Here is a 27,576-nt window from a genome sequence, read left to right as displayed (position 1 = left end):
CTTACTGAATCACTCAGTGACTTTCAATGTTGCATAGGATGCCACCTTTCGAACAAGTCAGTACATCAAATTTCTGCCCTGCTAGAGCGGCCCCGGTCAACTGTAAGTGCTGTTATTGTGAAGTGTAAACGTCTAGGAACAACAACAGATCAGTGGTAGGCCACACAAGCTTACAGAACGGGACCGCCGAGTGTTGAAGTGTGTAGCGCATAAAAGTAGTCTCTGTCCTTGGTTGCAACACTAATTATCGAGTTCCAAACTACCTCTGTAAGAAACTTCAGCACAATAACTGTTTGTCTAGAGCTTCATGAAATGGGATTCCATGGCTGAGCAGCCTAAGATCACCATGCGCAATGCCAAGCGTTAGCTGAGGTGGTATAAAGCTTGAGTAAAGGGTCTGAATACTTCTGTAAATATGATATTTCCATTTTTATTTTTAATACATCTGCAAACATTTCTAAAAACCTTTTCTTGCTATGTCATTATGGGGTACTGTATGTAAATGATGAGGGGAAAAAACAACGTAATACATTTTAGAATAAGGCTTTATCGTAACAAAATGTGGAAAAAGTCGAGGGATTTGAATACTTTCCGAATGCACTGTATATACAGACATTTTTAGCAGGACGTAACATATCAAATCAAATGTTATTTGTAACATTCTTTGTAAACAACAGGTGTAGACTAACAGTGAAATGCTTATTTATGGGCCCTTCTCAACAAGGCAGAAAGAAAAATGTAAAAATAATAACACAAGGAATAAATTCACAATGAGTGGCTATATATCTTGGCTATATACACGGGGTACCATTATCGAGTCAATGTGAAGGGGTATAGTGACCAGGCAACACGATAGATAATAAGCAGTATCAGCAGAGTATGTGATGAATCAAAAGTGGTGTCAATCCAGATTGTCCGGGTAGCTACTTAGTTAAGTATTTAGCAGTCTTACGGCTTGGGGTTAAGAAGCTGTTCAGCTTCCTTTTGGTTCCTGGCTATTTTTAGGGCCTTCCTCTGACACTGCCTGGTATAGAGGTCCTGGATGATAGGACTTTTGGCCCCCGTGATGCACTGGTCTGTACACACTACCCTCTGTAGAGCCTTGCGGTCGATTGCCAAGCAGTTGCCATACCAAGCCGTTAGGAATCCAGTCAAGAAGCTCTCAATTGTGCAGCTGCCCATGCCAAATCTTTTCAGCCTCCTGATGGAGAAGCGGCGCTCTCATGCCTTCTTCACGACTGTGTTGGTGTGTGTGGACCGTGTTAATTCCTTAGTGATGTGGACACAGAGAAACTTGAAGCTCTTGAACCACTCCACTACAGCCCCGTCGATGTGGATGGCGGAGTGCTCAGATGTCCGTTTCCTGTAGTCAGCTCTTTTGTCTTGCTGACGTTGAGAGAGAGGTTGTTGTCCTGTCACCGCTGAACTATTTTTTTCTACTGTCAAACAAAAGGCACAATGTATTTCTGAATAAGAAGTCCAGTTTTTATATCAGTTTCTATGTTCGCTCATCCACATGTGTTTTAAATGCCAAAGTATTTCTATGAGGGGAATCACTCAATTTGGGCACCATTCAATGTGCAGATATTAATGTCTGTGCACAAAGTCTGATTACACTGTGCTGTACTCTTCTGCCTACTCTGTGAAACAGGCTATAGCTGATATTTGTCATACAAAAAGCTATTGTTGACAAACCGGTACTGAATACAGATAAAACAATGTATATGCTATTCTCAATAGCCCACAACATTGACTCCACAGACATTAAAACTTGTCATGGCTAGGCGTTCCCCTAGGGGAACTCCCCCCCCATTCAGCTGAAAAGGTGGCGCGGGAAATTCAAAAAATATTATTTAGAAATATTTAACTTTCACACATTAACAAGTCCAATACAGCAAATGAAAGATAAACATCTTGTTAATCTACCCATCGTGTCCGATTTTTGTTTTACAGCGAAAACATAACATATATTTATGTTAGATCACCACCAAATTCAAAAACACAGCCATTTTTCACAGCCAAAGATAGTCACAAAAGCAGAATTATAGATAAAATGAATCACTAACCTTTGATTATCTCCATCACTCATAGGACATCATGTTATACATGTATTGTGTGTTTTGTTCGATAATGTGCATATATACAGTATATATATAAAAAATCTCAGTTTACATTGGCGCGTTACGTGCAGTAATGTTTTGATTCCAAAACATCTGGTGATTTTGCAGAAATACTCACAATAAACATTGATAAAAGATGCAAGTGTTATTCACAGAATTAAAGATAAACGTATCCTCTATGCAACAGATTCTCTACGCTGTGACAGATTTCAAAAAAACTTTATGGAAAAATAATAATCTGAGAACGGTGCTCAGAACCCAAAGAAATAGCCGCCATTTTGGCGTCAACAGAAGCTACAAAAAACAGTATAAATATTCACTTACCTTTGAATATCTTCATCAGAAGGCAGTTCCAGGAATTCCAGTTTGAAAATAAATGACTGATTTGTTCCATAAAGTTCCATAAAGCCCATCATTTAGCCGCTTGTTCAGCCCAGCATTCAAACCTCAAAAAGCACGAGCAAATTCCTCCAGACAAAAACTCAAAAAGTTCCGTTACAGATCGTAGAAACAAGTCACATGATGTATGCAATCCATATTTAGGATGTTTTAAACATTAATCAGCAATAAGCTTCCAACCGGAGAATTTCATTGTCTGAAGAAATGCATTGGAACGTGAGGACACTCTCTCGTGACCGCGCGCAATGACAACGAGGCTTTCTGCCAGACCACTCACTCAAAGAGCTATTATGAACTCCTCCTTTATAGTAGTATCATACAACCAGAATCTAAAGACGGTGACATCTTGTGGAAGCCCTAGGAAGTGCATGCACATCCATATCTAAAATGGACATCAAATGGCACTGTTTTCAAAATCAAGTTCTCACTTCCTGTTTGGATTTCTTCTCAGGTTTTTGTCTGCCATATGAGTTCTGTTATACTCACAGACATAATTCAAACCTTTTTAGAAACTTCAGAGTGTTTTCTATCCACCAGTAATATAATATGCATATATTCCCATTTGGGAAAGAGTAGGAGGCAGTTTACTCTGGGCACGCCTTTCATCCAAAAGTGAAAATGCTGCCCCCTAGCCCCAACAGGATTTATTAATATCTGCACATTGAATGGTGCCCAACTTGACCGAGTCCTCTCATATACAGTGCCTCAGAAAGTATTCATACCCTTTGACTTTTTCCACATTTTGGAATAGGTTGTTACAACCTGAATTCAAAACCGATGCAATATTTTTTTTCCTACACATAATACCACATAATTGTGAAAACATGCTTTTGAAAATGAAATACAGAAATAAATCATTTACATAAATAGTCAATACTTTGTAGAATGCCTTTTTGGGTAAGAGTCTAAGAGCTTTGCACACCTGGATTGTATGATATTTATCCATTCTTGAAAATATTCTTCAAGCTCTGGAAAATTATACACAAGCACTGTTTGGTGTGGTGGTAACAAATTCACCTTTTGATTAGACAACCGGAGCTCGAATTGCAGACAGCATCATCATTCATGAAATCTCATTCTACTCAATATAAATACATTGTGATTTAGATTTGGTATCAGACTAACTTTTCTTATGATATTGTTTGCAGAGCATACAGGCTGGCAGCTTATCGCCAGTTCACCCTATGGGGACAAGGGACATTTGGAAGAGGTCATCCCTTTGTTTGTCATCTCTTCCGTAAGGCGCACATACCCAGAAGTAAAAGGAATTTACATAGGATTTGAGTTTGTATCAGAACTCAGGATAAGACCCAGACGCAGACAGCTAGAGCCACAGATGTTTATTGACCCAAACAGGGGGCAGGCAAAAGACAGGTCAAAGTCAGGCAGAGGTCCGTAATTCAGGGCAGAGTCAATAAGGTACAGAACAGCATGCAGGCTCGGGGTCAGGATGGGCAGAGGTTCGTAAACGGGTCAGAGTCAGGCAGGTACAGAACGGCAGGCAGGCTCGGGTTCAGGGCAGGCAGAATGGTCAGAACCTGGGGAAACTAGGAAACAGAACTTGAGAAAGCAGGGAGATGGGAAACCACGCCTGTAAGACCTGACACAAGACAAGACAAACTGGCAACAGACAAACAGAGGACACAGGTATAAATACACTGGGGATGAGGAAAATGGGCGACACCAGGAGGGGTGTGGAGACAAGCACAAAGACAGTTGAAACAGATCTAGGTGTGACAGTTTGAATAGAACCAGTTAATTTAGTAAATCTAGCCTTCTGTAATTTTTTCAAGATAGAATGCCTGAGCCTTATGTAAAAATATAATTAGTTAGCTTGCCCACTATAACAAGTTCAAGTGTAACCAGAGAAACCTGCTTTAAAAATCTGTTTGAGCCCATCAGTTGTGTTGTGACAAGGTAGGATTGTATACAGAAGATAGCCCTATTTGGTAAAAGACCAACTCCATATTATGTCAAGAACAGCTCAAATAAGCAAAGAGAAATGACAATCCATCATTATTACTTTAAGACATGAAGGTCAGTAAATACATTTCAAGAACTTTGAAAGCTTCTTCAAGATTTCAAATAAAAATTACAGATTTCAAATAAAAATTACAGTTAAGAATCAGTTAACTGATTCTTAACTGAATTGGTTCTTAACTGATTCCATATGTGTTTTTTCATAGTTGTGATGTCTTCACTATTATTCTACAATGTAGAAAATTGTAAAAATAAAGAAAAATACTGGAATGAGTAGGTGTTCAAACTTTTAACTGGTACTTGCTTAATTAATTTGATACATTTTATGGTGTTTCTATTCCATGAAAAACCAAAAAACCTCTTGGTTTCTTTTAGAATGGAGCGGAAAATATGGTGCTGTACAACGTGATGGTAGGCAGTACAGTACTGGGCTATTTAGCTAAAGAATCCCTGTGTTGTGCAGAGAACAGCAATGGAGAGGAAGGAGTAGGCTGTCTTTGTTCTTAACCTCTTGGAACTCCCCATACCGGATCCGGTATCAGGAATACAGACTCAAGCTCATTACCATAACGCAACGTTAACTATTCATGAAAATCGCAAATTAAATGAAATAAATATGCCATCTCGCAAGCTTAGCCTTTTGTAAACAAAACTGTCATCTCAGATTTTCAAAATATGCTTCTCAACCATAGGAAAACAATAATTTGTGTAACAGTAGCTAGCAAACAAAGGATTTAGCGTTAGCATTAGCGTTAGCATCCAGCACGCAACATTTCAACAAAAACATAAAAGCCTTCAAATAAAATCATTTACCTTTGAAGAACTTCTGATGTTTTCAATGAGGATACTCTCAGTTGGATAGCAGATGCTCAGTTTTTCCAAAAAGATTCTTTGTGTATTAGAAATAGCTCCGTTTTATACATCACATTTGGCTACCAAAAAAAAACCGAAAATTCAGTCCTCAAAACGCGAACTTTTTTCCAAATTAACTCCATAATATCGACTGAAAACATGGCAAACGCTGTTTAGAATCAATCATCAAGGTGTTTTTCACATATCTCTTCATTGATACATCGTTCTTGGACACATGCTTTCTCCCCTGAATCAAATGGTAAAGTGGAAGCAGCTGGCAATTGCGCACCGAATTCGACGCAGGACACCAGGCGGACACTTGGAAAATGTAGTCTCTTATGGTCAATCTTCCAATGATATGCATACAAATACGTCACAATGCTGCTAAGACCTTGGGCGAACGACAGAAAGTGTAGGCTCATTCCTTGCGCAATCACAGCCATATAAGGAGACAATGGAAAACAGAGCTTCAGAAATTCTGCTAATTCCTGGGTGATGCATCATCTTGGTTTCGCCTGTAGAATGAGTTCTGGGGTACTTACAGACAAAATCTTTGCAGATTCTGAAACTTCAGAGTGTTTTCTTTCCAAAACGGTCAAGAATATGCATAGTCGAGCATCTTTTCGTGACAAAATATCGCGCTTAAAACGGGAACGTTTTTTATCCAAAAATGAAATAGCGCCCCCAGAGATCCAACAGGTTAACTGATTCCATATTTGTTATTTTTATGGTTGTGATGTCTTCACAACATAGTTGTGATGTCTACTACAGAATGCGGGACAAGTGGGAGACCGAGGTTCAAATTCCCGCTTGTTTTCATTTAACCTAGAGTGAGCGAGAAAAAGGCCATTCTTGAACATGGGGTGAGACATTCTCACTAATTTGTAAATAAAGCCAGTGAAACGTGATGGTCAGGAGTAGGCAACAGGATTGCAAGATTGTAAATTGTTTGCCTTCATTAGACATTACTCAACACAAGTGAGACTCATTTCGCCTATGGTAGGTCTACAGTATATTGAAAAATACTTTTTTCAATGACGTAACTCTCCGACCATAATTACATTTCGAGGATTGGAGGACTCTAAATAAATATCTAAGGGGCACTTTCCATTAGGATCTGTGAGAATATCTGAGAATATCTAAGGGGATTTTATATCATTCTAAATTAATTAATAATAATAATAATCACTTTGTTTAAAAAGTAACAATATTTTAGAGATTTAGTTTTCATTTAACCTAGAGTGAGCAAGAAAAAGGCAAAACAAGCAGACATCACTTGCTTATATTCAGTCAACACATATCTCAAGAATATAATGGCATACTTGAACAAGTTATTATAATTTTTATGTTATTTCCTTTCCCGGAAAGGGGATGTATCTCAGTGGTAGAGTGCATGCTTTGCATGTATGACGTTTGAGTTCAGCCATAATATTTGTTCTATCTTTTCAGGGGGATGAAACTGAAATTGTAGCCAGCTCTGCAATGATTTTTTGAAAAAGAGAGATACTTTGAAAAAAGTATAATTTTCAATTAATTCAAAATGAGACATGGCAATCTGCACAAAGGCAAAAAGGCAATTTTTTAAACAATGGATGAGCTTTTCTTAGTAATCTATTTAGTAATCTACTTTAGGGTTAAACAAACTTTTGAATGAGTGAAGCTTTTAGAGAGAGGATTAGTGCTTTTATATTTAATAATCTCAACCCATAAGTAAGTGAGTAAACTGAGATATGACTAAGGACTTAATCTGGGCAATTTTCCAATAATTGTCTATTTTTACAAGTTTTCTATTGAAATTGATTGTGGAGAGCTTATTTCTATCTTTTGTGATATGAATAGTGAGTATGTCTACTTCACCATCAGCCAATTTTATAGGTAAACTGCATGGGTAATGTAAAAGTTGTATTTTTTAAAGATCCAATGTTCCAAAGTTATCTTGATCTTCAATGAGATATTGCAGGTATCTAGCTTGCGGACTTAATATACATGGACACCTTTGTTTTTAAGCCTTGGATTTCCTCAAAGTGCTTTGCCATGAGGTGCCATGTTGAACTTCCAGTGACCAGTCAGTATGAGGGAGTGTGAGAGCGATGACACCAAATTTAACACACCTGCTCCCCATTCACACCTGAGACCTTGTAACACTGATGAGTCACATGACACCGGGGAGGGAAAATGGCTAATTGTGCCCAATTTGGACATTTTCACTTAAGGGTGTATTCACTTTTGTTGCCAGCAGTTTAGACATTAATGGCTGTGTGTTGAGTTATTTTGAGGGGACAGCAAATTTACACTGTTATACAAGCTGGAAACTCACTACTTTACATTGTAGCAAAGTGTCATTTCTTCAGTGTTGTCACATGAAAAGATATACTCAAATATTTACAGAAATGTGAGGGTTGTACTCACTTTTGTGATATACTGTATATATATATATAGTTAAAGTCGGAAGTTTACCTACACCTTAGCCAAATACAATTAAACTCAGTTTTCCACAATTTCCAGAAATCTCACTGTTGCCTCCTGTTATAGACCCCCTCAGCTCCCAGCTTTTCCCTGGACACCATATGTGAATTGATATGTGAATTGATGCCCCCCATCTATCTTCAGAGTTCGTTCTGTTAGGTGACCTAAACTGGGATATGCTTAACACCCCAGCAGTCCTACAATCTAAATTAGGTGCCCTAAATCTCACACAAATGATCAAGGAACCCACTAGGTACAACCCTAAATCCGTAAACATGGGCACCCTCATAGATATTATCCTGACCAACTTGCCCTCCAAATACACCTCTGCTGTTTTCAATCAGGATCTCAGCGATCACTGCCTCTTTGCTATGGATCCGTGGTCAAACGGCCACCCCTCATCACTGTCAAACGCTCCCTAAAACACTTCTGTGAGCAGGCCTTTCTAATTGACCTGGCCTGGGTATCCTGGAAGGATATTGACCTCATCCCGTCGGTAGAGGATGCCTGGTCGTTCTTTAAAAGTAATTCCCTCACCATCTTAAATAAGCATGCCCCTTTCAAAAAATGTAGAACTTAGAACAGACCTGACTGCCCTCGGCCAGCACAAAAACATCCTGTGCAGGAATCCGCTAGCATCGAATAGTCCCAGCGCGATATGCAACTTTTCAGGGAAGTCAGGAACCAATACACGCAGTCAGTCAGGAAAGCGAAGGCTAGCTTTTTCAAACAGAAATTTTCATCCTGTAGCTCTAAAGACAAAATGTTTTGTGACACAGTGAAGTCCATGGAGACTAAGAGCACCTCCTCCCAGCTTCCTACTGCACTGAGGCTAGGAAACACTGTCACCACCGATAAATCCACAATAATCGAGAATTTCAATAAGCATTTCTCTACGACTGGCCATGCTTTCCTCATGGCTACCCCAACCACGGCCAACAGCTCCGCACCACCCACAGCAACTTGCCCAAGCCTCCCCAGCTTCTCCTTCACCCAAATCCAGATAGCAGATGTTCTGAAAAACCTGGAGCCGTACAAATCAGCTGGGCTTGACAATCTGGACCCTCTCTTTCTAAAATTATCCGCCGCCATTGTCACAACCCCCTTTACCAGTCTATTCAACCTCTCTTTCATATCGTCTGAGATCCCTAAAGATTGGACAGCTGCAACGGTCATCCCCCTCTTCAAATGGGGTGACACTCTAGACCCAAACTGTTACAGACCTATATTCATCCTGCCCTGCCTTTCTAAAGTCTTCATAATAATAATAACAGATCACTGACCATTTCGAATCCCACCGTACCTTCTTCGCTGTGCAATCCGATTTCCGAGCTGGCCACGGGTGCACCTCAGCCACGCTCAAGGTATTAAACGATATCATAATCGCCATCAATAAAAAGCAGTACTGTGCAAGGCTTTCGACTCTGTCAATCACCATGTTCTTATCGGCAGATAACAGCCTTGGTTTCTCAAATGACTGCCTCGCCTGGTTCACCAACTACTTCTCAGGTAGAGTTCAGTGTGTCAAATCGGAGGGCCTGTTGTCCGGACCTCTGGCAGTCTATGGGGTTACCATAGGGTTCAATTCTTGGGCCGACTCGTTTCTCTGTAAATGTCAATGATGTCGCTCTTGCTGCGGATGATTCCTTGATCCACCCCTACGCAGACAACACCATTCTGTATACATCTGGCCATTCTTTGGACACTGTGTTAACAAACCTCCAAACCAGCTTCAATGCCATACAACACCCCTTCTGTGGCCGCCAACTGCTCTAAAACACTAGTAAAACTAAATGCATGCTTTTCAACCAATTGCTGCCCACACCTGCCCGCCCGACTAGCATCACTACTCTGGACAGTTCTGACTTAGAATATGTGGACAACTACAAATACCTAGGTGTCTGGCTAGACTGTAAACTCTCCTTCCAGACTCATATTAAACATCTCCAATCCAAAACTAAATCTAGAATCGGCTTCCTATTTCGCAACAAAGCCTCCTTCACTCATGCCGCCAAACATACCCTCGTAAAACTGACCATCCTACCGATCCTCAACTTCGGCGATGTCATTTACAAAATAGCCTCCAACACTCTACTCAGCAAATTGGATGCAGTCTATCACTGTGCCATCCGTTTTGTCACCAAAGCCCCATACATCACCCACCACTGCGACCTGTATGCTCTTGTCGGCTGGCCCTCGCTACATATTCGTCGCCAGACCCACTGGCTCCAAGTCATCTATAAGTCTTTGCTCGGTAAAGCTCCGCCTTATCTCAGCTCACTGGTCATGATAACAACACCCACACGTAGCACGCACTCCAGCAGGTATATCTCACTGGTCATCCCCCAAAGCCAGCACCTACAGTGCCTTATCGAAAGTATTCGGCCCCCTTGAACTTTGCGACCTTTTGCCACATTTCAGGCTTCAAACATAAAGATATAAAACTGTATTTTTTTGTGAAGAATCAACAACAAGTGGGACACAATCATGAAGTGGAACGACATTTATTGGATATTTCAAACTTTTTTAACAAATCAAAAACTGAGAAATTGGGCGTGCAAAATTATTCAGCCCCTTTACTTTCAGTGCAGCAAACTCTCTCCAGAAGTTCAGTGAGGATCTCTGAATGATCCAATGTTGACCTAAATGACTAATGATGATAAATACAATCCACCTGTGTGTAATCAAGTCTGCACTGTGATTGTCTCAGAGGTCCGTCAAAAGCGCAGAGAGCATCATGAAGAACAAGGAACACACCAGGCAGGTCCGAGATACTGTTGTGAAGAAGTTTAAAGCCGGATTTGGATACAAAAAAGATTTCCCAAGCTTTAAACATCCCAAGGAGCACTGTGCAAGCGATAATATTGAAATGGAAGGAGTATCAGACCTCTGCAAATCTACCAAGACCTGGCTGTCCCTCTAAACTTTCAGCTCATACAAGGAGAAGACTGACCAGAGATGCAGCCAAGAGGCCCATGATCACTCTGGATGAACTGCAGAGATCTACAGCTGAGGTGGGAGACTCTGTCCATAGGACAACAATCAGTCGTATATTGCACAAATCTGGCCTTTATGGAAGAGTGGCAAGAAGAAAGCCATTTCTTAAAGATATCCATAAAAAGTGTTGTTTAAAGTTTGCCACAAGCCACCTGGGAGACACACTAAACATGTGGAAGAAGGTGCTCTGGTCAGATGAAACCAAAATTGAACTTTTGGCAACAATGCAAAACGTTATGTTTGGCGTAAAAGCAACACAGCTCATCACCCTGAACACACCATGCCCACTATCAAACATGGTGGTGGCAGCATCATGGTTTGGGCCTGCTTTTCTTCAGCAGGGACAGGGAAGATGGTTAAAATTGATGGGAAGATTGATGGAGCCAAATACAGGACCATTCTGGAAGAAAACCTGATGGAGTCTGCAAAAGACCTGAGACTGGGACGGAGATTTGTCTTCCAACAAGACAAAGATCCAAAACATAAAGCAAAATCTACAATGGAATGGTTCAAAAATAAACATATCCAGGTGTTAGAATGGCCAAGTCAAAGTCCAGACCTGAATCCAATCGAGAATCTGTGGAAATAACTGAAAACTGCTGTTCACAAATGCTCTCCATCCAACCTCACTGAGCTCGAGCTGTTTTGCAAGGAGGAATGGGAAAAAATGTCAGTCTCTCGATGTGCAAAACTGATAGAGACATACCCCAAGCGACTTACAGCTGTAATCGCAGCAAAAGGTGGCGCTACAAAGTATTAACTTAAGGGGGCTGAATAATTTTGCACGCCCAATTTTTCAGTTTTTGATTTGTTAAAAAAGTTTGAAATATCCAATAAATGTCGTTCCACTTCATGATTGTGTCCCACTTGTTGTTGATTCTTCACAAAAAAATACAGTTTTATATCTTTATGTTTGAAGCCTGAAATGTGGCAAAAGGTCGCAAAGTTCAAGGGGGCCGAATACTTTCGCAAGGCACTGTAAATATGACCTTGGCATCCCATAATCTTAACCATTAATTGTACATTTTAAGTTTGTTAACAGACTGTATTTAACGCCAATTAAAAGTTTTACAATGAAACTGGCCCCAACTCCACACTGTTCACTGTGTCCCCTAAATCAGGTAGGAACATTCCTTCATATGATGTGGGAGTGCCCTGCAGTTGAATGCTTCCGGGGAAAAGTTACGGAATTCAATTTTGAAGTGCAAAAATTGTAATATTCCATGCTTGCCATTATGTTACTTAACATTGGTATTGTTGTGTGGGTGGGCAGGGGGGGATTTGGGGGAACCTAAGAGGAGACTCAGGGGATGCATGGGTGGGAGGGGAATTGATAAGTATGGGTGGAATAGGAATGGGTGGGCGGCATGCGTTCTTCGGGGGGGAGAATGTGTCAGGGTTATCTTTGTATGCATTTATTTAAAAAATGTTTTTACCTGTAACCCAAAACTAAATAAAGAAACGAGACTAAGAAAGAAACGTGTGTCAAATACAACATTGAGTAAATGACAGAGAGTAATTGAAAACACAAACTAGCTAGACTGATCATCGTATAATCTCCAAACAGGGATTAACACACCTTTCGTGTGTGATTGGAGTTAAAATTAAGTAATAATAACGACTGTCTAGTTACTGTCATACCCTGATCTGTTTCACCTGTCTTTGTGCTTGTCTCCACCCCCTCCAGGTGTCGCCGATCTTCCCATTATCCCCTGTGTACTTATACCTGTGTTCTCTGTTTGTCTGTTGCCAGTTTGTTTTGTTTCATCAAGGCTACCAGCGGTTTTCCCGTGCTCCTGTCTGTCTCTAGTTCCTGTTTTCTAGCCTTCCCGGTTTTTGACCATTCTGCCTGCCTTGACCCTGAGCCTGCCTATCGTTCTGTACCTTGTTATACCACCCTGGATTACTGACCACTGCCTGCCCTGACCCTGGGCCTGCCTGCCGTTCTGTACCTTTCGGACTCTGCTCTGGACTACTGCCCTCTGCCTGCCCTTGACCTGTCGATTGCCTGCCCTCCTGTTTTTGTAATAAACTTTTGTCACTTCGAAACTCTCTGCATCTGGGTCTTCTCCTGAACCTTGACAGTTACAGCTAATAAAGTTAATGAATAATTGGTGAGGGAGGTAGTAAATACTTTATTGTTAAAAATTCAAGCAGTGGGTCTGGCTAATGGTTAACCACAATCAAAATGAAAGATCATTATAGGGGCTGGCCAGATAGCTGGAACAGGGACAGATCAGGAAAGAAAGGTGTGAACTGCTCTCACTGCTCTCTCCCTTTCTCCCCCATCAAATTGGCAACAGTCCTTTCCCTTCATTCAAATCCAAGGGTAGCCTTCCTTGGGTGTTTGCCTACATAAGCTCAGTGGGGTCACCCACCAGCATTTGGCCATCGCAACGCAGCACCAATGTAAAGTAGCCCAAAAACCTTGGCCGTAGGCCCAAATGAATTTTAAGTGACTGCTATCTCATTTGTGTGTCTTTGCACATTACTCTCACTCTTCCTTTGCTTTTTCTCTCCATCTGTCAGTGTGACTGGGGGGGGGGGGGGGGGGGGGGGGGGGAGGTATTTCGCCAACTACAGCACAAACCCCCTCTTTTCTCTCCTGAGGGGCTTCGGGACAAAATGTCTTGTCCCCCTGTCTCCTCATGGGTAAAAGCCCGCCCACTGCCCCCCACCCCCCATATAAGAGCCGGTGAGGGAGAGATGATAAGAAGTTAGTCTTGGGACAAGCTCGGACCATGCAGTGTAAAGTCCTTCTCTGCCTCTACTTCCTGACAATCATAAAGCATGGTGAGTGTTGTGCCACTGCCCTCACACTCATGATAACAAACAAGCCACATTGATTTGCATGTTTGCCCTAGTTTCACATTAAATCCAGGTGACAATCTGCGAGTGTGGCGTTGTGTGCGTTCAACTATCTCAGATAGCTGAATGATTGCTGTAATGTCGTTTTTTGATAGTGTCAATAGCAGTAGTAATAGTTAAATGAGGATTGGGTAAGTGTTAGACCATTATTCTGGTAAGCATTGGATTTACATGATGTTAGCATGCAGGTAAAACTAAAATGTTGGTAATTTTGTTTATGGAGAATTCTAAGGTTTATATGTCAGACATTGGATTGTTTTTTCCGCAACACCTAATTTTGACACCTAATTTTGACAGTTTTGTTGGTAACCATTTTCTTTTTCTTTAAATGTGATACATGTCCATGTAAAGAGTTGTTTTAAAACGAATTAAAGGGCACAATCTAACGTTTTTCAGCCAAAAGGCAGTCCTGCCACTTGGTTTGCTACAAAGCTAATGGATGGGGTTGGAGAAATGTAACCACTTTCTGATTAGAGCTATGATGCAAGGACTGACCACTGTCCATGAGATCAACATGTTTAAGCTAGACATTGTCAGTGGTGTGTATTCATGGTAAAAACATAATACATTTTATTTAGTCTCTTTGTGATCCATAATTTTCCTTCAATTTACAAGAGACTGAATATATCTCACTGAAGAAAACATCAGAGCGAACAAAATAGCGCCTCTCTGTCTCTTTATGTGTAGCCCATCTATTTGATGCTATCCGGTCAAAAAGAGTATGATATTGTTGCTCTCCATAGCATTGAATACAAAGGAAGCCAGCATTTGGCCTCCCTTGATAAAACATTTTTTATAACAATAATAGCCCATCAGCGTTGAGCTAAACTGAGTGAGCTCAACTGTAAATGGTTCTGGCTTTGGATTCACACCAATCACATCACACCAAAAGCCAAACGGAATTTAGAGAAAAAACTTGAATTGTTGCATCTTGTTATGTTGTTGTCCTCCAGTGGCTATAGCTAGCTAGCTTAGCTAAAGTGGACCCTTTCCGCAATTTATCCAGGGATGGAGATAGGGATTTGAACTTATGGTTTTACTGAATTCTCCGTACTGGCCAAGGAATATATTGGCGATTCTGATCCAATCTTAAATACGTACATTGTTCCCCTTGCCTGAGAGGATGGAAGTTCAATATGTAACTAGATTAGATTAGATTAATTAGCTGGTTCATCGTTGCACATGAAAGGAAGTTAGGCAAACAAGCATTTTAGCCAGGTAGCCTAGAACAATAAACTAAAATCATGTACTGTATGATAGTTATAGACCGTTTTGGCAACATGAAAGAGAGGAGGATGGCATTTGCACTTTTCTACAAGTAGGGCGAGTCAACATGTTACGGCCCTGGATCGCTATTGATTCACTTTGACTGAATGAGCTGCAGAAGATCCTGAAACAAACTAATTGTGTTTCCATCTATGCTCAAAAGTGCTTAGGGTTAATAACAGACTCTTGAACTTGCCGAGTACAGTGTATTTGTAATGTCTTATCATCTTATCACTTCTTACCATGGTCATTCATCTGCATAGTTTGCTTGAATGCTTCTTGGGCTGTGTATAAGGCCTCTCACTATTGTTTTACGTTGCCAGAATGAGCTGCAAAATATTCTGAAACAAACTTAATTGGATTTCCATCTTGCCTGCGGGCAACCAACATCACACTGTGTTGAATGTACACTGATATTGTTTTGAATTATCAACTGAATAAATTCAATGCACACCCAAATAACAAAACACAACTAAATGTGCATGTTGAAACTCTTGTACTTGCCTGGTATTTGCTTTTTGCAATGCCTGATCATCTTCCATCATCTTATACTTTGTCACGACTTCCGCCGAGGTCGGCTCCTCTCCTTGTATGGGCGACTTTCGGCGGTCGACGTCACCGGCTTTCTAGCCATCGCCGCTCCATTTTTCATTTATCCATTTGTTTTGTCTTGTTCCCTGCACACCTGGTTTTCATTCCCAATCACACATCATGTATTTATTACTCTGTTCCCCCTCATGTCTTTGTGTGAAATTGTTTGTTTGTTTTTTACTTGTAGCCCGTATTAGTCTGGTTAGCACCGGGTCTGTGTTTGGCCCGTGTGTGTTAGTTATTTTGTACCATTTCGTGTACTTTGGGCGTATATGACTATTTTCATTGGATATGAATAAAGTGCGCCTATTATCACCCATGTCTGCTCTCCTGCACCTGACTTACCTTCAACCAGTAGCCCACACCGTGACACACTTCTTACCGTGATCAAACATTTGCATATCTTGTTTGAATTATTGTACTGTTTTATTGCATTGTTGTGTATTAGGCCAATATAAAGGCCAGGACATTACTGTAAATGAGCGCATTATTTCCTATTTTAAATTAATCAGAGAGCAAACAAAGAGACCAAAGATAACCCTGAAGAAACTACAAAGCTCCACAGCGTGGATTGAAGTGTCTGTCCATAGGACCACTTTAAGCCATACACTCCACAGAGCTCGGCTTTACGGAAGAGTGGCCAGAAAAAAAGCCGTTGCTTAAAGAAAAAAATAAGCAAACACGTTTGGTGTTCGCCAAAAGGCATGTGGGAGACTCCCCAAACATATGGAAGAAGGTACTCTAAAATGTATCTTTTTGGCCATCAAGGAAAATGCTATGTCTGGTGCAAACCCAACACCTTTCATCACCCTGAGAACACCATTCCCACAGTGAAGCATGGTGGTGGCAGCATCATGCTGTAGGGTAGTTTTCATCAGCACGAACTGGAAAACTGGTCAGAATTGAGGGAATGATGGATGGTGCTAAATACAGGGAAATTCTTGAGGGAAACCTTTTTCAGTCTTCCAGAGATTTGAGACTGGGAAGGCGATTCACCTTCCAGCAGGACAATGACCCTAAGCGTACTGTTACAGCAACACTCGAGTGATTTAAGGGGAGACATTTACATTTCTTGGAATGGCCTAGTCAAAGCACAGACCTCAATCCAGTTCAGAATCTGTGGTATGATCTAAGGATCGGTGTCCCATCAACAGGACCGTTGTAAATCATGCAGCGCGTTATGTCAAGACCGCAAATTTTTGAGAAACGAAAGATGTCGGTACATATAAGTGTCTTATATCGGCTGAAAGCTTAAATTCTTCTTAACATACCAGCACCGTCCAATTTACAGTAGCTATTACGACAAAATGCCACGCTATTGTTTGAGGAGAGCTCCTAACAACAAAACACTTTTTTCACCACGATAGGTTTGATAAGTTCACCTCTGAAGGTGAAATGTATACTTACATTCTGAAATCTTGCTCTTATCTCTCCCAGAGATAACATAAAAAGGTCCATGTAGCATGCACGATAATTTTTTTATTTCCACTCGTTCAATTTGAAAAGAAAGGAATCTGTGAAAATCTCACCCTAAAAGTTGTTTCAACAAGTCAAATCACGTTCGTATATATTCCTCAGAGATCCTAGAAGGTAACAAGACTTCACTATATCATTAGGGGTGTAGTATATCCTATAGGACACCATATTTGGTCAGAAAGCGACGCCTTCATGGCACGCCGATGACGCGGGCGGTCATCACTTGAACGACTGTATCTTTGTCAAACAAGCACCATTCGGGGTCAAACAAAGCTAGCTAGATAGCCAATGAGCTGGGCTATATGGGAGTTTATGACTTTATATGTCATAAAATGTAGCTATTAACCTTGTACGACAGCATGCCTTTTCAATTTGGACAAGAATTATAAGGATATTCAGAGTTATGAAGTTATGAAACTGGTTGTTTTGCAAATGTTGAACTTATAATACTTGCTAATACTTGGAAAGCCAAATCAAAGTCCGGGTATATAGATTTGACTATATTCTTGCAGAAAAATGTTATATGAATGCGAATGTCTCCTTCACGATTTGCCCAAATGTACCTGGGAACTTCACACTAAAAGTATTGCAGTTCACTCATACTTCAAGTTATCCATCTGAAACTTTGCACACACACTTCTGCAATCTTGTGGACTCTGTCGGAATTACAACCAGGGTGATGGCTTTAACTGTGACCTTTCTCTTGCATTTCAAAGATGGTGGTAGAAAAAGATTGGTTGTTTTTTTTCTTTGTATTTTCTTCTACCTGATCTATTGTGTTATATTCTCCTACATTCAATTCACATTTCCACAAACTTAAAAGTGTTTCCTTTCAAATGGTACCAATAATATGTATATCCTTGCTTCAGGGCCTGAGCTACAGGCAGTTAGATGTGGGTATGTCATTTAGGCGAACATTGAAAAAAAGGGGGCTATCGCTGAGAAGTTTTTTAAGGATTGATGTACACCAGTGGAACACATCCAACTTAAGGAGCTGGAGAAGCTTTGCCTTGAAGAATGGGCACAAATCCCAGTGACTAGATGTTCCCAGCTCATAGAGACATACCCCAAGAGACTTGCAACTGTAATTGCTGTAAAAGGTGGCTCTACAAAGTATTGACTTTGGGGGGTGAATAGTTATGCACAGTTTTCTTTTATTTTTTGTCTTATTTCTTGTTTGTTTCACAATAAAAAATATTTTGCATCTTCAAAGTGGTAAGCATGCTGTGCAAATCAAATGATACAAACCCCCCAAAAATACATTTTCATTCCAGGTTGTAAGGCAACAAAATATGAAAAATGCCAAGGGGTGTGAATACTTTCACAAGCCACTGTACTCCAAAAGCACAACATCAACAGTCATATCACAATGTAATCTTGTTTTGCTCTATCCAACTCCCTAAAAACATTTTCTTAGAGAATAGTATTGTATTAGAATAGTTCAGAATAGTTTTCAGATCTTTCTTTACTTTTTAGGAACATGCAGCAAATAAATTTCACTCATAATTCACATTCAACCCCCATGTTTATAGGGATAGTTTATGCATCATGTATTCTGTTTGTTGTCACTCATTACCTATCTTGTCGTCTCTCTTCTTACAGGTCAGACACTGATCTTAGGAGTCTTAGGGTCCACTAATCAGATCTTTCTCTTTATCAAGATTCCTACTGTACATATTGCCTTTTAGCAGGCACTTTTATCCAAAGCAATTTACGGTAGTGCACGCATACATTTTCGAATGGGTTGCCCCAGTGGGATTCGAATCCACAACCCTACCAACTAAGCAACACAGCTCTATGTTCTTTTTTCTCTCAGCCTCTCCTCTCCTTCCGCTCTCCTGGTCACTCCACCCACCATCCATCCATCAGTCTGAAAGTTGTGCTAATATTAACACTTCACCTTCTCCTCAAGTATCAAACTGCACGGCTTGCCTTTAATCCTATCTACTAATATTTATATCGCTTGTTATTTATTAATATAGGGAACCAGCCTTACCAGTGTTCCTGTAGTGGAACATTGTCTCCCAAGCCTTCCTATTGTATTTAGCTATATTTACCCTATATATATATATATATATATATATATAGCATTCTGCAAAATTGAGGCTAAATTTACCTTTTGAGAGAGATGCTGGTCAGAGGTGAGAAGAAAGCCTGGAAAGAAAGTATGAAATGGAATTTCACCAACCCTCCTCCTTTTTAACTTGATGGTTTAGATTTGTGTGTTGTGAAATTGCATACATGTACTGTAGGCCTACTGTGTGTTCAAAGCCAATAGGAATGCATTCTTTTCACAACAATAATTTTCTGTTCTAACATTTTGTTGTAAGTAGATGTAAGTTTTTATCTCTGTGGTTTGTGTTCCTCTTGATTGCCTTAATGACAATGGCTGTTATATGTATTTCTCAAGAAATTCCACTCGTGGAACAAGCAACAGTCAGGAATGTAGTTTGCCATAGGATACATACATCTGATACCATTCTGCAGGTTAACGTTTTTCATCATGAATCTTGTTCTGGAAGCAGCTCTGCAGAGTGGTCAGTAGCTGGCACAACCACAAAGTCATGAAATATCATTTTAAATCTAACTCTAACCTTAATCCTAACCTTAATTACACTGCTAACCCTAATGCCTAACCCTGAATTTAAAAAAAAAGTATTATAATCTTGCCAATTTTTACTTTACAGCTGGCCCATCTCAGGGGAAATCACTCAGTTCTGCCGCCTGGACAAGATTCATGACAATAAACGTCAACCTGCTACCATTCTTACGTTGCGGTTTGAATGTCTGACTATGAAAAGCCAACTGACACTGAATCTTGAAGCGTTGAAGTGTTGCACCCTCTATAGCCATCATGGATATTATTTGACACTGCTGGTAATCTACTAGGCAGCAAGTAGCCTAGTGGTTAGAGTGTTGGACTAGTAACTGAAAGGTTGCAATATCAAATCCCTGAGCTGACAACAAATATCTGTTGTTCTGCCCCTGAACAAGGCAGTTAGCCCACTGCTCTTAGGCTGTCATTGAAAACAAGAATTTGTTCTTAACTGACTTGCCTGGTAAAAATGTTTAATCTATGAACATTTGAATGTCTTGAAAAATGATTTGGCCACATGTAGTCTTAACTATACCTGGTACAGCCAGAAAAGGACCGGCCACCCCTTGGAGCCTGATTCTTCTTAGGTTCTTGCCTTTTAGGGAGTTTTCCCTAGCCACTGTGCTCTGCATTGATTGCTCTTTGGGGTTTTAGGCTGTGAATCTGTAAAACACTTTGTGACAACTGCTGATGTAAAAAGGGCTTTATAAAATACATCTGATTGATTTATTGATTGATTGTGGTCTGCTGGGATAAGTAAATCTGCTCTAAACTCACTGAATTAACTCATGTTTCATCAACTGAGCTTTCAGTGAGTTGACCAAGATGTATATATAGCTATTGATCTTACAGGTTATGTTGAACTTTACATAACTTCATAATTAAGACGTTGCTGATACTCAGAGATGGTAGTATCTCTATTTCTAGTATTTTTATTATGGTAGTATTTCTATGTATTTGACATATGTATTTCAATTACTTTTGAGTATTTGGTCATTTCTATTTGAAACGTCTAAAAAAACATGTAATTGTAGTAAGATACTTCAGGGAATGGTATTTTGCATTTTCAAATTACTAAAAATACTTTTCTACCATTGTTTATAGCACTTCAAAATGTTGTGGCCCCCGTCATGCCAAATTTGCTGCATTGGTATCAGAAGTCTGATGGCACTATCGTGTGAGGCCATGAGAGGTGTTGATGGATGAGTGGAGGTCCTTGAAATAAAGTTGTATGCACAGGGATGCACTTCCAGAGTGAGGATAATGGGGTGAATTTAGACCAAAAGTGGGAAGTGAACTCAACTTTGAAAGCAAACACACACAATGTTATTGCCACACAATCACTACACTCACTCTCATTCGGGTAATGAGTGCCATGCCTCTCATTTCTTTCAAACCACTTTCTACCTGCACCTCTGATATCTCATTTCTGACACCAGTGCAGTGAATTTGGACTTAAAGGGTGCCACAAAGCTCTGAAGATTAACACGCCATGAACTGTGCCAATTAACTGGACTTTTGGTACTGCTCATAGCGTGTTAGCCAAGGGTCGCAAGTTTATTTATAACTAATTTAAAGCTGAAATCCGTCAAGTGGGAAACACCGCCACTGTTCGACCCAGCACCTTTGTTATTGTTTTAGTTTTATTGATGAAACAGAGGAGAGGAGTGTCTCTGGTAAAAATAATTGTAGTACATATTCTGGTGTTCTATCGCGTGTGCAATGATGTCCGAGGGGGAAAAAACTGTGTTTGTTGTTTGAAGTAACTTGTTTTTTTTGTTGTAATATCCCAAAAGGGCATTTTTCCCCCTTTACAGATTAGAAAATACAAAATACATTTATTTTAATAGCAGAATTTTTTCGGTACTAGTATTTTGTATTTTACTTTGGTACGTTAGTCTTAAGCGTGTTTTGTAACTAGATACATTTTGATGTAGCTTCATCCATCTCTGATGATACTTTTGTTTGTCAATAAGGACAAAACCTTTATGAACATGTATATAGACCACTGATATTTTCAATTTCTTTCACTCTTTCTTTCAGTCTCCCCAACTGAAGTCTGGGTCCGGCCACATACGTCTGCCCTTCTCCCCTGTTCTATCTCAGTCCCTCCTGTAGGCGACTCTCTCCTGGGGATCAGTTGGACCTTCAACGGATCTCATATAGCCTCCTTCGGGACGACAGACGACAACCATGTCGACAAAGGCTTCAGTTGGGACACCAGTTTATTTGTCAATGGGACCTACTCTCTGACTGTGCTTAATGCCACTCTTGACCAACAGGGCGTGTATGAGTGTCAAGTCAGATACAACGTCTCCGAGCTACACTCCAGCAATGTTACATTGGACATCAAAGGTAAGTCTTTCGTAGTCCTTTCAGTTTTAAATTAGGTCTAAGGCCCTGCTCAAATACCTCTCTTCCACACTTCCGTGATGTATTGAATGATCTAACATGTTTGGATAGGTAAAAACATGAGGTCCTCTTCACAGCGTTCACCAATCCAATAACATTCACTAAAGGGAGAAAGGAAAGGATGCCATGAAGTAGTTTCTAATTTGTAGTTGTTCCCTCATATGACATTCATGTATCCAGTTCTCTCAGACAAGTAAGGGCAACAGGAAGTTAAGTAAAAAAACATTGGACACAACTGGTCATGTGAATCTGAATGCTTCACCATGAAACAAATAAATGAATCTCTCTCATTTCTTAGTTCCACCCACTCTCTCCATTCCCTCCACGATGGTGGTACTGGATGTGAAGAGTGAGCTTCACTGTATTGCAGAGGGTTTTAGCCCTCCACTCATCTACTTCTCCTGGACCAGAGCTGGGGAGGTGGTCCAGCTAGAGCAAGCGGTCACAGCAGTCGACCGCACCCCAGAAGGGACCTACTGGGCGGTCAACATCTTGAAATTTATCCCTTTGGTGGACGACCAGAATGTGATCTATGGCTGTGTGGTCACTCACGCAGCCCTGGACAAACTGCTGAGCTTAGAGTTTCAACTCAGCTTCGTCTGTAAGTGTCAACTTTTTCAATTAATTACTATCATTTGATTAATACAATACATGGTTATCAACATGATACATGTCAAGAGACCATTTTCAGATTTTTTTATATGGTATAGAAGTTCATTGAAAAATATAGGATGTTTTTGTATGCTATTTTAATACATGAAAATTAACCAATGATATCAGGCCACACCCGGCCATGAACACAGACACCTACCACCTACCTGTGTGTGTCTTTTGACACTATATAAATGAGTTATCCTTCAGTGTTTGTCATTATACCCTGATGAAGACAACTTGTCTGTCGAAAAGTTGGACATAAATATTGTTGCATCTGAGCTCCTAGAGTGTGCGGCTCTCCTTTATTTTTTAAGTGTTCCACTCCGCTAGCCAGCACCTCGCTTGAATACTGTAGGTGTGCGTTTCTTTCGCCTCTAGATTGTAGAAGTTCATTGAACATTAACAATTTGTAATTTAGAATTCTCACTATCCATTTCCATCCACAGTTTGTGAGTAAAGTCATACCATATATAAAAAATGTATGACAGCTATGATGGGAACAGAACATTTCTGTGCAATTTTATAAATGCCGACAGATCATTTGTTCGTTCGACATGGTGGGATCTTTTTGTGCCAGTAAAGTTAATCATGCGAGAAATTTGTGAAAATGCCTTTATGCGCAAATATTGATATAACCATATTGAAGTAAGTCACGAGATGACATGGTTTGTGGTCCACCCACTACAATTTCGGAAACCATGCAATTTAAATTAGGCTACAGATAAAATACGTGATGAATTTCACAGGGTGGTGAAAGTGCATGGTATGAGCTTGATGCTGCTTTCTGATAAATATCAAGGGTCTTATTCTGCTGACAAAATAAATACTTGACTGCAGTTTTGACAAATAAAAACACCATTCCCACTTATTCATAATCCCATTATGTAGGCTAGCCTAACCACACAGCCTACAAGCACTGTATCTGAGAGCTGTTGCCTAGAGCGCAAGTGCCAAGACCAGAGTAGGGCCATTTGATATTTAACGCAACAGTTTGACAAAACTAATCGGTAGAGTTGAAAAGGCACTGGAAACACAATGAACATTAGATTTTAGTCGGTACTTGAAAACTTAAGTGAATTGTGTGCACTATCACCACACTGATTTTTATCTGCAACAAGTCAGTTTGATGGAAACACCACTGGTGGGAAAATGCACATATTTTCTTTATGCTTACTTGAATAGCCGCATAAAAATGTTGCCAATTAGATGGAAACCTAGCTACTAACCAGGTTTCCAGCCAACCTTTGTGACTTAAGTAAATATCAGATCAAATGGAAACAGAAAACATTTCGGTAAACTTTCCAAATGTTAAGAAACAAAATACACTACACAAGGTTAGATATTCTTGTGTCTGTAAAATTAATTATGTGAGAAAACATTTAGGTGGAAACACTTATAACCAAATATTGATATAATATTGCTAGTAGAGGGGCAGGCAAAACGACAGGTCAAGGGCAGGCAGAGGTCAGTAATCCAGATAGGGTGCAAAAGGTTCAGAATGGCAGGCAGTCTCAGGGTCAGAGCAGGCAGGGGTGAATAATCCAGCGTGGTGTGGCAAGGTACAGAACGGCAGACAGGCAAACAGAACGGGTCTAAATACACTGGGGGTAATGGGGAAGATTGGCGACACTTGGAGTGTGGAGACAAGCACAAAGACAGGTGAAACAGATCAGGGTGTGACAGTACCTCCTCCCCCAAGGGTGCCACCTGGCCTCCTCCCTGGGCACCTACCTGGTTGAGTGGGCATTGGAAATAAAGTAAGGCTTGGGTCCAGGATGTCCCTAGCGGGGACCCAGCACCTCTCCTCTGGGCCATGACCCTCCCAGTCAACTAGGTACTGGAACCCCCTGCCCTGAGGTCGAATCTTCAGGAGACCTCACCATGTACACCGGTTGGCAGTCGATGAGACGAGGGAGAGGGATGGGTCTGGAAACAGGAGACAAAGGGCTGTGAGACATTCTGGAAACATGAAAAGTGAGATGTATATGAAGGGTACGAGGCAACAGAAGACGAACAGCAGAGGGGTTAATGATCTTGGAGATGTGGAAGGGTCGATAAACCGGGGGGGGGGGGGGTTTGCAGGATTCCACCAGGAGGGGCAGATCCCGAGTGGACAGCCATACCTTCTGCCCCTGACGATACCGGGGCACCGGAGTCAATCCGCTTGTCATCAATATCTGGAGGTGGTTTAGAGAAGGTCCAACCAGGCTCTTGTCCAGGTATGACAGCAGAGGACAAACATCTGGCCCGAAGGTATGCTGACATCTTCCTCCTGCTCAGGGAAGAGCAGGGGCTGATACCCCAGGGAACACTCAAAGGGCGATAGACCCGTGGCAGAGCAAGGAAGGGTGTTGTGGGTGTTTTCAACACTAGTTGCTGGCTCCATGTGGTCGTAGAGTCGTCTCCGGGTCTTGGTTGGCTCGGGCCGACGGACTGGGAGTGAAACCCGGAAGACAGGCTGGCCGATGACCCAATGAGTGTACAGACCACCTTCCAGAACCGGGACGAGAACTGAGGACCACTGTCAGAGACCATGTCCATGGATCCGGAAGACGTCCTGGCAGAGGAATGCGGGCGGCTTATCCACTATGGTCAGGATGGCGGTGTTGCCATCGAACGGGAGGGGGGCCATCAAACGGGGGGGACCCATCACAATGTGAGACCAGGGACGGTGAGGGACAGGCAGAGGTTGAAGCAGAGCTTGCCGAAGAGTCTTGTTCTGTGGACAGATCGTACATGCGGCGACGAACACCGAGATGCCAGGAACCATGGTAGGCCACCAAAAGTATTGTTGCATAAAGGCCATGGTCCACCAGGAGCCCGGGAGGCAGGCAAGCCTCCAGGACCAAGGAGCGGACCGCATCAGGAACGAACATCTGTCATTTGTCAGATCCGGAGACCAAGGTTATGGCAGAGTACAGTAGTCCCCAAGGCGGAGTAGTGCCTGGGAGAAGGTCTATCCCGCAGTCATAGGGTCAGTGCGGCATAAGCGAAGTAGCCTGGGCCTTACTGAAGAACTCCCGGCGGTCCTGGTACACTCAGGAATGGCAACTTCCGAGCCCCCAGGAAGACGTCCTGGGGCAGGTTGTGCTGACTTCAGGCAATGGGCCCCAGCCCATGATGGCACCAGAAGACCAGTCAATGTGGGGATTGTGTCGCTGGAGCCAAGAGAATCCCAATACCACGGGAACCTGAGGAAATGTAACTTGTTATGGCTGCAATCCCGTGTTTTCTATCCAATACTAATAATAATATGCATACAGTGCCTTGCGAAAGTATTCGGCCCCCTTGAACTTTGTGACCTTTTGCCACATTTCAGGCTTCAAACATAAAGATATAAAACTGTATTTTTTTGTGAAGAATCAACAACAAGTGGGACACAATCATGAAGTGGAACGACATTTATTGGATATTTCAAACTTTTTTAATAAATCAAAAACTGAAAAATTGGGCGTGCAAAATTATTCAGCCCCTTTACTTTCAGTGCAGCAAACTCTCTCCAGAAGTTCAGTGAGGATCTCTGAATGATCCAATGTTGACCTAAATGACTAATGATGATAAATACAATCCACCTGTGTGTAATCAAGTCTCCGTATAAATGCACCTGCACTGTGATAGTCTCAGAGGTCCGTTAAAAGCGCAGAGAGCATCATGAAGAACAAGGAACACACCAGGCAGGTCCGAGATACTGTTGTGAAGAAGTTTTGGATACAAAAAGATTTCCTAAGCTTTAAACATCCCAAGGAGCACTGTGCAAGTGATAATATTGAAATGGAAGGAGTATCAGACCACTGCAAATCTACCAAGACCTGGCCGTCCCTCTAAACTTTCAGCTCATACAAGGAGAAGACTGATCAGAGATGCAGCCAAGAGGCCCATGATCACTCTGGATGAGGTGGGAGACTCTGTCCATAGGACAACAATCAGTCGTATATTGCACAAATCTGGCCTTTAAGGAAGAGTGGCAAGAAGAAAGCCATATCTTAAAGATATCCATAAAAAGTGTTGTTTAAAGTTTGCCACAAGCCACCTGGGAGACACACCAAACATGTGGAAGAAGGTGCTCTGGTCAGATGAAACCAAAATTGAACTTTTTGGCAACAATGCAAAACGTTATGTTTGGCGTAAAATTAAAACAGCTCATCACCCTGAACACACCATCCCCACTGTCAAACATGGTGGTGGCAGCATCATGGTTTGGGCCTGCTTTTCTTCAGCAGGGACAGGGAAGATGGTTAAAATTGATGGGAAGATGGATGGAGCCAAATACAGGACCATTCTGGAAGAAAACCTGATGGAGTCTGCAAAAGACCTGAGACTGGGACGGAGATTTGTCTTCCAACAAGACAATGATCCAAAACATAAAGCAAAATCTACAATGGAATGGTTCAAAAATAAACATATCCAGGTGTTAGAATGGCCAAGTCAAAGTCCAGACCTGAATCCAATCGAGAATCTGTGGAAAGAACTGAAAACTGCTGTTCACAAATGCTCTCCATCACACCTCACTGAGCTCGAGCTGTTTTGCAAGGAGGAATGGGAAAAAATGTCAGTCTCTCGATGTGCAAAACTGATAGAGACATACCCCAAGCGACTTACAGCTGTAATCGCAGCAAAAGGTGGCGCTACAAAGTATTAACTTAAGGGGGCTGAATAATTTTGCACGCCCAATTTTTCAGTTTTTGATTTGTTAAAAATGTTTGAAATATCCAATAAATGTCGTTCCACTTCATGATTGTGTCCCACTTGTTGTTGATTCTTCACAAAAAAATACAGTTTTATATCTTTATGTTTGAAGCCTGAAATGTGGCAAAAGGTCGCAAAGTTCAAGGGGGCCGAATACTTTCGCAAGGCACTGTATATTAGCAACTGAGACTGAGGAGCTGGCCGTTTACTCTG

The 27,576-nt window shown here is 41.3% G+C and overlaps 1 protein-coding gene across 1 annotated transcript in view; it reads left to right on the top strand.

The window, feature by feature from the left end:
• The first annotated feature begins 13,531 nt into the window (after positions 1–13,531).
• The window catches only part of LOC139367292 (uncharacterized), a 71,344-nt gene continuing 57,299 nt past the window's right edge, over positions 13,532–27,576 (top strand). Inside the window, exons 1-3 of the mRNA XM_071105517.1 lie at positions 13,532–13,607; positions 21,655–21,966; positions 22,322–22,624. Of these exons, the coding sequence (XP_070961618.1) occupies positions 13,556–13,607; positions 21,655–21,966; positions 22,322–22,624 (667 nt within the window). The 5' untranslated portion in view covers positions 13,532–13,555. The remainder of the gene's footprint in view (positions 13,608–21,654; positions 21,967–22,321; positions 22,625–27,576) is intronic.

The sequence above is a fragment of the Oncorhynchus clarkii genome, chromosome 16 (genome assembly GCF_045791955.1).
Source record: "Oncorhynchus clarkii lewisi isolate Uvic-CL-2024 chromosome 16, UVic_Ocla_1.0, whole genome shotgun sequence".
Classification (NCBI taxonomy): Eukaryota; Metazoa; Chordata; class Actinopteri; order Salmoniformes; family Salmonidae; genus Oncorhynchus; species Oncorhynchus clarkii.
Note: the sequence above shows the minus strand (reverse complement) of the source record. Positions and strands in the feature narration are given on the sequence as shown.